Here is a 12,937-nt window from a genome sequence, read left to right on the forward strand (position 1 = left end):
ACAGATTAGGTCATGGAACTGTTGTACAAAAAATTGAAGAAGAAGAGGAGAAGAAGAAGAAGAAGAAGAAGAAGAAGATATGAAGAAGAAGAAGAGGATATGAAGAAGAAGAAGATAAGAAGAAGAAGAAGAATCGAGACTCGTGAGTGAGGAAGGAGAAAGGTAGGGGTTTTTTTTGTTTGTTTGTTTTTGATTTAAGATAAGAAATAGAGTGATTAGTTGGGAGGGATGCGGGACATTAGGAAAGTGGGAAATATAGAAATTGAGGGTAATGGGGAGAAAAAACAAAGCACGATCGTACACCGAGGGGAACCGGTAGGCCTCAATCCTCAAGGTTAGGCCTCAAGCGTCCGGTAAGACAAAGTCGACAAAATCTAACAAAATAGCACGATTTTTGAAACAAAACCGAACTAGGAACACACAGTAACATGTAGGTGAGAAAATAAACAGTTACAACGGGACAGATAACGACAAGAAACTTAACTTTGAAATCGTCAGCAGAGTCCCGAACGAGACCATTGAGACAACGATGCACGCGGAAATGCCCTTGCATTATCCCAATTAAACAAATCAATACTCTTTTGGAGTCGGAACTGCTGATATTTACAAATCTGGAGCTTACATCTATTTATCGTTCAGAAATCGTTGCAGCCTGTTCCAAATCAAAAGATGGTTGAGCAGGCCAAAAAAAATGTCAGATTCAGACCCCAGCGAGCTTACCCCGGAAACGCCTTAAGAGCCCAGACAACGAGGTGGCTGAGGATCGCCTGATGAAGGATATAATTAAGTAAGGCTGTTAATTATCTTCAAAAGAGGTGTTTTAAATAACTTAAGCACCCAATTTTCACTCTTGCACTTCCTTGGAGTATTCTTAGTATGCATGCAAAGTTCCAGGCTGCTTGGTGTTATAGTTTTGGAGTTATGGAGGAGACACACTGACACACACACACACACACACACACACACACACACACACACACACACACACACACATATTGCCTTTTGTTAATGGAGATGAGTAGTTACACCAATGGTGAAAATTTCGTCTCAATCCGACAAGTGGTTGCAGAGAAAAACATGAAAGTTCTATGCGGACAGACAGACAGACGGACTGACAAACAGGCAAATGGACCCAAATGCAATACCCCCTCCTCTGGCAACGGTAAAAAAGGAGGAACAAATGAATGGATGTGAGCATTGAGCCTGGATTTTGGGAGTTTAAGAAGAAAAGGGTTTTTGGCAGACCATGTGCATCCCACAGAATATTAGAAGGGACAGAGCCAAGAGAAGGTAGAGGGTGCAATCCCAAAAAGGAGGAGGTAGAATACAGAGGCCACCAACCTATCTGTGATGCAAAAGTAACAAGCATAGACACAGCTTCACTGCAGGAGATCTCAATGATTACAATGGCCTTGCTTTCCATGGTATCAAGAAGGACAAGGTGTGAGGCATTTGGATCCCAGCCCAAAGGGGAGATCAGTGCTCCATTAAGCTTTTCAACTGAGACAGCCTTAAAGCTCTACTTTACAAACATCAGGATTCCCCTGACCAGTTTCTTATTGACAAACACATTGCAATTGTCTAGTTTAAATTATTCTGTACTATTATTGTACAGCACCCCTTCCAAGTTCCATATCTAGGCGATGCATGAGGTACTTGTCAGGTGCCAAAGGAAGGGAGTGCTCAGTTTTCACTCCGTTTTATTGTTTGCTTGTTTGTCCGGGTGATATCTCAGCCATCCTTTGAGCTAGGAAGCTCAAATTTGGGGAAAAAAGTGAAGATGTGCTTTGGCAAAAATTATTATTTTCATTTTTTTATTCATCAATTAATTGATTAATTACTTAATTATTATCGATTTATTAATTCCTTATTTATTTTCTTTCTCATCTGGGCAATAATTCAGGCACCTTTTGAGCTGGGAAGTTGATATTTGGACACAAGGATGAACAAGTAATCTGGCAATAAAGGGTATTTTTTATTGATTGGTTCGTTAATTATTAATGAATTACTTTTCGAATAATTATATTAATTCTTTGATGAATTACTTAATTTTCAAAACGTTACAAATTCGGATGAAGCAGTCTTGGTTTTGGCCAATTGGTATGCTATTAGCCAAATGATTAATAAATTAATTAGCTTACGATTACTATTTCTTTATTTTAATTAGGCAATTAATCAAATAATTATTGTACAACACTCCCAATTCTGACTCCATATACTTTAAGGCAACATCACACACTTGAGGATTTGTTATTTATTTATTTGGCATGGGGCGGTGCACTTTGAATGTACCATTACTTTTTGTTTTAGTGTTTAGGAAGTATCTCAGTTACAGCAATAATGTCTGATTATCCTGACTCTTTTTGAGGAAGAAAAAAAAACCACGGGGGATATTGTAATCGGCTCCATATGTCTGTCTGTCTATCTATCTGTGTCAGTTTGTCCATCAGTCACACTATTTCCTCCTAAACAGTTTTTCAGAAATTCACCCCCACTTTGAAGTTATGATCACCATATGACAAGAAAGTGCAAGAGCAGTATATTTTGGCCCCGCCTCATGGGGTGAGTAAAAAGGTCAAATACTGAAAAATGCAATCAACATTGGAGGACATGAAATATGTAGCGATGTTTTGTATTTGACCCCTGGATTCAAGCCCCAGGCGGTGTGGACTTGGAGTCACAGCGGTCAAAACGGGGAAAAAAATTAACTAAAAATTAGCTATTACATCATTCCTGGTGGAACTTTTTGCCATCTTTCAACTTTGCCTTAGGTGGGAAGCATAGGGATTTGCGGTGGTGCATCATCGACTTTGCTTGACTCTAACTTGCGTAACTATAGCATATACAGTAGTTTTTTTTTAGAAGCAGTGGTACTACATCTGCCACAAAACCAATGCAAAGATTTTGTAGCATCATAGTTTCTGATGAGAAAATGTTTCATGTCTCCCAGGATACTTTGACATTCATTGTGAAACTACAATGAATAACATGCACATTGTTGGCCTTTTTGATTCTCTGGTTGTGGGGGTGAGGATGAAACACATACCTTCAGGGTTTCGTTCCCTTTGATGTGCAGATGCTTTAAAAAAAAATTATGTTATGAAGGCTCCAGTCACGGACTAAATAGTCCTGAATGAGGCCAGGCCTTTAATAAAGAGAAATAAATGAGAGAGAATGTGAAGTGAGGAGTGAAAATGAGTGAGTAAGAAAAGTGTATGATATTTGTCTAAAATGTGTATTACATTTGTTTGAAAAGTGTATGATGGTTGTTTGAAAAGTGTATGATGTTTGTTTGAAAAGTGGATGATGTTTGTTTGAAAAGTGGATGATGTTTGTTTGAAAAGTGGATGATGTTTGTTTGAAAAGTGGATGATGTTTGTTTGAAAAGTGGATGATGTTTGTTTGAAAAGTGGATGATGTTTGTTTGAAAAGTGGATGATGTTTGTTTGAAAAGTGGATGATGTTTGTTTGAAAAGTGGATGATGTTTGTTTGAAAAGTGTATGATGTTTGTTTGAAAAGTGGATGATGTTTGTTTGAAAAGTCGATGATGTTTGTTTGAAAAGTCGATGATGTTTGTTTAAAAAGTGTATGATGTTTGTTTTAAAAGTGTATCATGTTTGTTTGAAAAGTGGATGATGTTTATTTGAAAAGTGTATGATGTTTGTTTGAAAAGTCGATGATGTTTGTTTGAAAAGTGGATGATGTTTGTTTGAAAAGTGGATGATGTTTGTTTGAAAAGTGGATGATGTTTGTTTGAAAAGTGGATGATGTTTGTTTGAAAAGTGGATGATGTTTGTTTGAAAAGTGGATGATGTTTGTTTAAAAAGTGTATGATGTTTGTTTAAAAGTGTATGATGTTTGTATAAAAAGTGTATCATGCTTGTTTGAAAAGTGGATGATGTTTATTTGAAAAATGTACAATGTTTGTTTGAAAAGTCGATGATGTTTGTTTAAAAAGTGTATGATGTTTGTATAAAAAGTGTATCATGCTTGTTTGAAAAGTGGATGATGTTTATTTGAAAAATGTACAATGTTTGTTTGAAAAGTCGATGATGCTTGTTTGAAAAGTGTATGATGTTTGTTTGAAAAGTGGATGATGTTTGTTTGAAAAGTGGATGATGTTTGTTTGAAAAGTGGATGATGTTTGTTTGAAAAGTGGATGATGTTTGTTTGAAAAGTGGATGATGTTTGTTTAAAAAGTGTATGATGTTTGTTTAAAAAGTGTATGATGTTTGTATAAAAAGTGTATCATGCTTGTTTGAAAAGTGGATGATGTTTATTTGAAAAATGTACAATGTTTGTTTGAAAAGTCGATGATGTTTGTTTAAAAAGTGTATGATGTTTGTATAAAAAGTGTATCATGCTTGTTTGAAAAGTGGATGATGTTTATTTGAAAAATGTACAATGTTTGTTTGAAAAGTCGATGATGTTTGTTTGAAAAGTGTATGATGTTTGTTTGAAAAGTGGATGATGTTTGTTTGAAAAGTGGATGATGTTTGTTTGAAAAGTGGATGATGTTTATTTGAAAAATGTACAATGTTTGTTTGAAAAGTCGATGATGTTTGTTTGAAAAGTCGATGATGTTTGTTTGAAAAGTGTACAATGTTTGTTTGAAAAGTGCATGATGTTTATTTGAAAAGTGCATGATGTTTATTTGAAAAGTGCATGATGTTTATTTGAAAAGTGTATAATGTTTGTTTGAAAAGTGTGATGTTTGTTTGAAAAGTATACACGTTCCTCATACTCTGCCTCCTCTTTCCATGCTCATTCCTCACGCATCACTTCTGTTCCTTCACGGTCATGAGCCTTCTCTTCCTTTGCAACCACTTGCGATTATTTAACAAATGCTATTAGTGTCTCTCCCTTCAATCCAAACCACTCTCCTCATTCAATCCACTTGTCAAATTCCATGGCAGATGGATAAGCGGTCGATTTGAACTTACATCACAACTACAGTACAGTGTAGTACCGTGGCATACATGTGGTCTTCTTGTTTGCTGTTTCTGTGACATCATAAAGCCTTTTACCACCAACAGATCCTGTCATGGTCACCAATGTTTTGGGATGAGGATGATACACGCACCTTTGGGGTTTCTTTCCATTTGGTGCGCGTATGTTGCTCGTATGTTGGTGGTGCTGAGAACCCAACGCATCCTCGAACGACTACAACCAAGCTTTGAGCTTAATGAGTCTGGATGAACGTACAGGTCAGTTACCATTCAAATGGGATCTTTGTCAGTAGGTGTCTGTGACTTCTGAGTGGCGTTACAATGACCACATCAACAGCGTAACATTTTTGAAACTTGTATTTCAAACAAACAGATACAAAGTCAAATGAGGAAGTTCATCGTTGCATGCAGTGTCCAGCTGCGATTCCCATGTTCAGTTGTTTCCACCACCCAGTGTCCCACTCCTGCCCCCACAACTCGTGTCTTCACCTCGTCCTTCGGGACTGTCGATTCTTCGATTCCCGTCGTGGTGTCCTCTGTACGATGGTTGTCCACAAGGTTGATTCAAAGAGCTCAAAGAAATTCATTCCCAATACCCAATATTAATGAATTTTACTCAACAACCGCTTTGGACATTAACGCCTCATTCACTCAGAGTTTAATTGAGGACGGGGACGATGGAAACACACAGCTCGTCTCATATCACACGTCTCTACACGTCGCTCTCGTGGGTTTATATAGTACCACAGAACAATTCCGTGTCTTCCAGCAAATGAGATTCAAGTCCACAGTGGAAGTTTCGTCTGAGAATGCTCCAGCATCTTCCTGAATCTCACCAGGCAGTTTACAGTACAATACCGCCATCTGCAATCAAAATTAGCTCATTACATCAAGCAGTTTGTGATACAATTTACCGATCCGTGCTCAATGAAACTTACAACATGTAACTATCAATTTTAATCATACATTTATATGCATTTAAGAGTATTTAAATTTACCACAACATCTAGCTTTTAACTCACATTCTGCAGCAGGTTTCTTACATGTACCACATAAAATGTCTCCGGTTGTTGCACCAGGACTCGCAGTTTATGTGATATCAGTGACAAGACTAGTCTTTCTCGATTCAGTTGTTCGTGAATTATTACATCAGCAGGGATCTGTCATTGTCACAGATGCTGCCATGCCACCTACATTTGATGTCATTGCAGTATGCCTGACAAGGGCCAATGAAATCAAACTATTACTACGGCATACATTATCCCCTACTGGTCTTAGCCGAATGGCCCTTGTATTTTTGTACGTCTTTCCTTTCATTTTCAATGCAAACCAAGTATGTTTCACAGTTATATAATCCAACAAAACTTCATCATCTTCCCAAAACAAAAATGCACATCGAACCACATCCACACATGTACATTCAAACACAGATTGGCCATTTCAATACATCAATGATGATAAATAGTACGTGTTTTAATATTATTGTTATCAAATGTGTCTGCCTGCTTTTTTATCATGTTATACAATAATAAATTTTATTACAGATCACAATTAATCAGCAGCTGTCTTGCAGCTTTGAATTATATTTTCTTTTAAATAAAAACCTTCATGGAATTCAAAAAAGGATGTCATTTTTGGAAATTGTGACATAGCAAACCACTGAAAAGGAGAAAAGGCAGGACAGAAAAAAAGCAGCAACAAAACTGAATGTGTATATATATATATATATATATATATATATATATATATATATATATATATATATATATATATATTTTAGTATTATTAATTATTTTAAGTGACTGTTGACATAAAATCGGTTTGAGTACAAAGTTCACTGCTGTCCAAAAGAGACATTCTCCCACAGTTGGTATTCACAGCTTATTTTGCCATGACAATTTATGCCTCACCCATCTTGCTCCCTTCATTTCTCCTATTATTGTCAAGGCAACGCAATTTATTTGTGCAGCTGTGGCTGTAATTATCACCCAGACATCCAATCCCTTATTTTTGTAGCTGTGGCTGTAATTATCACCCTGACATCCAATCCCTGACGGTCAACCTTTTACGCTTATCTCACACCAACTCGTGTCTGTTATGCAACCACACCTCATTTTACCCCTTCCACAATTGGGATTGTTTTAACCTTTGCACGAACCTTCAATGGGAGATTGTTCTTTAACTATAATATAACAAATTATCCACTCCCTTCACAACCTTTCTCCTGCCACCCTTTCCATCTCCAAACAACACCTGACACCTTTTGGTTTATGGAGACAAAATGGTTTTGTCAAAGATTTATTTAAACGTCCGACAAATGCACATTAATAAGAAACCTTCCACGAGAGATACGACTTTGTCATTAAGATCTATAAATTATTTGAAAAAACGATTCGCTTTTTAATTATTGCAAATCCTTAAAAAAAATTCTTTCCATCAACTTTCAATTCATACTTATTCGCTCCAGCTTCAAGAGCCCTTGAGATCTATCACTTTAGGGATCCTTTGCTTTCCGCATTCTTTGGCTAAATCCTTGAACCTATTCTCAGCATTTGTACTCATGTGCTGTTATAAGGAATCGTTAACAATCTGTCCTTGCCTCATGTCTCATACAGTATATGTGCTGGATAAAAAGACTGCAAAATTCCAGCTGAAGATGTAAAATATTCATTTCTTCTCGATACAGAAAACAGCAAGGAATGCATTCAAAAATCTTTTTATCAGCTCAGGACAATATAAGTTACGATAACGTAAACTCAGCTTCCATTGAGGCTCCACATTGTTTTGAAAGTGTGTTTTCAATACGCTGTATAAAATGTAACCGTTTTTCTTTTAGCCAATTGCTGCACTGTGATATGCATCTGGGCTTCTGGCAGAGTATGTTATCAATTTAATAATACCATGATAAGATCGCTGATCATGAATAAGTCGGAAAGAAAAATCATTAAGGGGGAACACTGTGTGGTATGTAACTAATTTCCATGGCAGCAACAAAAAATACAAATTATTACTATGGATTCAAAAAAGCCGAGCCGAAAGTAAATCATCTCTATTTTTCTTTTAAAAATAACACAAGTAAAATCAAAAGAGAAAGCTAATTCTGCCCTCACACCCTGTAACACATCAACAACTCATGCCAGTTAGAAGGGGACAAGGATAATATCCATAAGAACTACTGTTGCTTTCAAGTGTGCACACATAATATAAATCTGGTTGTAATAGCTTAAAGTGAACCATAAAGGGGGGTTATGAAGGAATGGATAGATCAAGTAACTTGCATAAAATATGTAAAATAAATCAAAATGTAAAGAGTGGTGAGAGAATGCATTACATAAAAGCTTCCCATACAATTTATGAAAAACAAATATGAATTGAAACAATCAAATGGAGCTGAATCAATGATGAAAATCAAGAGTAGATGCACATCACATATAAACAAGGAAGGAAAGGGGACACAAAATAAAAAAGTGAAAAGGGAGAACATATGGTGGTGGCAATGGAATGAAGAGGCAGAAAAGTTCTAAGCCTTGAGATGTACAGTGCTTCGAGAAAGTCTACAACCCCTTTCAAAAATTTAACCTTCTGTTGCCTTATAGTCTGGAATTCAATTGCATTCAATCAGACTTTTTCCACATTTATTTGCACATCGTAACCCACAACTTCCAAGAGAAAAATAAATTCAACAAATTTCAGAAAATTAATTAAAAATACAAAACGAGAATATCTTGGTTGGATAAGTGTCCACCCCCTTGAATCGCAATTGTAAATTAGCTCAAGTGTAACCAATCAACTTCAAGCATGTTTTAAATTGTAGTGATTCTGATTATTTCAGATTAAAATCAGCTGTTCCTCTATGTTTCCTCTGTTGGGTAGTGCATTTTTTTTTTTTTTTGTATACCTTGGTCGAGGCTCGTATGAGAGCTAACACACAACTCACAGCAAGGAGGCATGAGACAAGAGGGGCGGGAGTGGAAGGGACAAAACAGTGAGGAACAGACACATTAGGTGAACTGTGGAAGGGAGAGGGGTGGGGATGGGACGGGGAACATGGCGAAGAGAAGATGGACATTTCAGGGACTTTCAGGAAGGAAAGTAGGAGAAATGAAGGAAGTGGGCTTGGGTGGATTATCGGGGGTAGAAAAGATCGAGGATTTGGATGGGGGAAGATAAGAGGTGGTGGTGAACAGCTGTTTTGAAAGCCTGGAGGGAAGAATGGGAAAGAATAGAGTGAGGAAGTTTATTCCAAAGGCGGGAAAAAAGAGGAATGAAAGAGTGAAGATGAGCAGTGATTCGTGATTTTGGTAGTTTTACCAGAAGGGGTTGTTGGCGGACCTTGAGCGCCCTGTGGAAATGTGGTGGGGACAAATCGCAGAGAGAGCAGGGGGGGCAAGGCTGGAGAGGAGTCGGTAGAAGACAGAAAGACCACCGACCAACCTGCGGTGATTGAGTGAGAGGCCCAAACACTCAGCTTCATTGCGGGAGATGCCGATGATCTTAAATGCCCTGGTTTCGACAGCGTGAAGCCGAGAAAGGTGGGAGGCAGGAGCACCAGCCCAGAGGGGAGAGCAGTACTCCATCAGGCTACGGATAAAAGCTTTGTAAGTGGTCAGGAGCTCAAGAGGGCCGAGGAAGGACTTAGCACGATGGAGGATTCCCAGTCGGCGACTGGCTTTTGAGGCGAGGTTGGAAATGTGACTTTCCCAGGAAAGGTCATGGCAGATAGTGAGACCTAGAAGCTTGAAAGAAAAGACTTCTTCCAGAGGATTGTTGAGAAAGTGGATGGGGGGGTTTTGTAAACGGTCCTTTCGAAGAGACATAGTGAGAGTGTGAGATTTGTCTGGATTGAAAGACATGTTCCACGTGTTGGACCAGTTTGTGATTTTATCCAGATCTGCAGTGAGTGAAGAAGCTGCTGCTTGCCAGACTGAGGGATGACAGATGGTACGGCAGAGGGTGGAGTCGTCGGCAAAGAGAAATAGAGGATTTTCCAGAGAGTCCGAGAGATCATTGATGAAAACCAGAAAAAGAACAGGGCCCAGAACGCTACCTTGAGGAACTCCAGCCTGCACAGGAAGAGGGGATGAAAGAACTCCATTTAGGGCCACACGTTGACTGCGACAGGAGAGGAAATCTGCGAGCCATGAGTGGAGATGGCCTTGAATACCATGGGAAGAGAGTTTGGTGAGTAGGGCAGGGTGCCAGACTCTGTCAAAAGCACGTGATATGTCCAGGGATACGGCTCGGATTTCCTGTCTGGCATTGAGGACCTCCATCCATTGATGGGAGAGCAGAAGCAGCATATCCAGGGTAGAGTGACCTGGTCTGAAACCAAATTGATGATTGTAAATTAAGCCATTGGAGAAGAGGAAGGATTTCATATCTGAGGCGATGATGGATTCCATCACCTTGCTGATGTTTGGGAGAAGGCTGATTGGTCTGTAGTTATAGGGATCTGTTTTTGCAACCTTTTTTATGCAGGGCAGTGATGTTAGCAGATTTCCAAGCAGATGGCAGATGACCTTGGGCAAATGAGAGGGTGAATAGAACAGAGAGAGGGTGAGCAAGAGCAGAAGAGCAGTCTTTGAGGACACGTGGGCTGATGCCGTCTGGACCGGTTGCAGAATCTGACTCGAGGTTTGAAAGCAAGCTCTCCACCTTGTCAGGAGAAAAGGACACAGAGTCCAGGGACAGTTGGGTGCGACTGGGTAAAGTGGGTAGAGATAGTGATGGGTTTAGGACACAAGATTTAGCTGCAAACACCGAGTTTAGACATTCAGCTTTATCACGTGTGGAATCAGCAGTGCGGCCATTTGAGGTAAGGGAGGGGATGGAGGGGGAACATACACCCAGAAACAGATTTGATTAAACGCCACCAGGATTTTGAGGAGGGAGAGAGGTTTGAGAGTTCAGACTTGAGATGAGAAAGATGTTGTTTTCTGGCTCTCCTGAGGGTAGATACACACTTGTTCCGAGCTTTGTGGAAAGAACTGAGGTTGCCCTCAGTTGGGTTTGCTTTCCATGAGGCAAAGGCAAGTTGTTTCAGGACAACTGCCTCGCCACAAGCTTCAGTAAACCAAGGCCGGGAGGAAGGGTAAGACAACTGAACACGAGAGGGGATAAATCTGTGCATGAGGGAGAGCAAGTTTCTTTGAAAGAATTCCCAGGATGAGTTGATGTTTGAGAAAGTAGTGATAGGAGACCAGTCTGTAAGTTTGATGGCTGCTCGGAGACCCTGCCAGTCGGCTTGAGTGAAATGCCAGACTCGACGGCGGTGAGGTGGTTCTCTGATAACAGCCAGAGAGATGTCCACTTTAACAAGGACGTGGTCAGAAGAACCAATTGGAGCGAAGGAAGAGCAGCAGATATTGTCAGCAGATATTTCATGGCAAAGACTCAACCATGAATCCAATGAGCTTTCAAAAGACCTCTGAGATAAAGTTGTGGAAAGGCACAGATCAAGGGATGGGTATAAAAAATATTTCAAAGGCCTTGAATATCCCTTGGAGCACAGTCAAGACAATCATTAAGAAGTAGAAGGTGCATGGTACCGCCAAGACCCTGCCGAGATCAGACCGTCCATCCAAACTGAATGACCAAGCAAGGAGCAGACTGATCAAACAGGCCACCAAGAGGCCAATGGCAACTTTGAAAGAGCTACCTGCCGAATCGGAATGTGCCATAAAGCGCTAGTTCAGTGGAGGAGTTGTGAATGGGAATGCACTGTAAAGCGCTAGTTCAGTGGCAGGGTGGTTGGTTTGGCGGATCCAAGGATTTAAAGACCTGACTATAAAATAACTTCGCAGCACGCTTACACTTAATTACCCATTGAACAAGGGATGGGACCCCAACTAGAAACACATACTTTCCGATATAACTAATCAATAAGGACTCTGGCTGTTGTGTGCGATGGGATCCAGATTCATAACAATATATGTATGTATGTTCCCAAAATACAGCCAAAACAGTACACGATAGCGCAAAAATTTTAGGGCCACCTTACTCACCATTCTACTGCGGTACAGAGTACAGTATCAGAGTACGGTATGTATGTACTGCATGTATGTACTGCAGAGTACAGTATCAAGTTTCGTTCAAATCGGGCAACGAAAAAAATTATGAAAAAATAAATTCCCGATTCAGTCAAGTTTTGGCATGATGATCCATAAAGCGCATGGACAAACCAAAGAGAATGTGTTGATATACCTCGAGAAACCGGTTGGCTGAACAATGACTCCTGGGATAAATTCTCAAATTTTCAAGTTTGTGTTTGAGCACTAAATATTACTAAAATTTGGTGTCTTGTTATTTTTTTCATCAACCGCTGTCACAACGGGAACCCGGGTCGTCTAGTGTGTGTATATATATATATATATATATATATATATATATATATATATATATATATATATATATATATTTTGTGTGTGTGTGTGTGTGTGTGTGTGTGTGTGTGTGTGTGAGTGTGTGTGTGTGTGTGTGTGTGTGTGTGTGTGTGTGTGTGTGTGTGTGTGTGTGTGTATATATATATATATATATATATATATATATATATATATATATAGATATAATGTGTATATATATATATATATATATATATATATATATATATATATATATATATATATAGATATATTGTGTATATATATATATATATATATATATATATATATATATATATATATATATATATACATATATATATACACACACACACACATATATATATATATATATATATATATATATATATATATATATATATATATATATATATGTATATATGTGTGTGTGTGTATATATATATATATATATATATATATATATATATATATATATATATATATATATATATATATATATATATATATATATATATATATATATATATATATATATATATATGTGTGTGTGTGTGTGTATATATATATATATATATATATATATATATATATATATACATGTGTGTGTGTGTGTATATATATGTGTA

At 38.2% G+C, this 12,937-nt stretch overlaps 1 protein-coding gene and 1 long non-coding RNA gene across 6 annotated transcripts in view; one reads left to right on the top strand and one right to left on the bottom strand.

Moving 5' to 3' along the window:
- The first annotated feature begins 116 nt into the window (after nt 1-116).
- The window catches only part of LOC147025038 (extracellular calcium-sensing receptor-like), a 208,286-nt gene continuing 195,465 nt past the window's right edge, over nt 117-12,937 (top strand). For 4 of the 5 annotated variants that reach the window (XR_015059321.1, XR_015059322.1, XR_015059320.1 and 1 more), the window contains exons 1-2: nt 117-162; nt 5,038-5,208. Coding sequence is in view for 1 of the 5 variants with exons in the window: in XM_085885586.1 (XP_085741712.1) it covers nt 5,197-5,208 (12 nt within the window). In the remaining 4 variants the exon portion in view is untranslated. Of the gene's footprint in view, nt 163-2,471; nt 2,563-5,037; nt 5,209-12,937 lie in introns of those variants that run through there. The other variant, XM_085885586.1, reaches the window with a different exon arrangement.
- LOC147025039 (uncharacterized) overlaps nt 5,341-12,937 on the bottom strand; it is a 51,190-nt gene continuing 43,593 nt past the window's right edge. The window contains exon 3 of the long non-coding RNA XR_015059324.1: nt 5,341-5,814. This is a non-coding gene — a long non-coding RNA (uncharacterized LOC147025039). The remainder of the gene's footprint in view (nt 5,815-12,937) is intronic.

This window comes from Eptatretus burgeri, chromosome 6, assembly GCF_056783735.1.
Source record: "Eptatretus burgeri isolate ZD-2024b chromosome 6, Ebu_testis_v1, whole genome shotgun sequence".
NCBI lineage: Eukaryota > Metazoa > Chordata > Myxini > Myxiniformes > Myxinidae > Eptatretus > Eptatretus burgeri.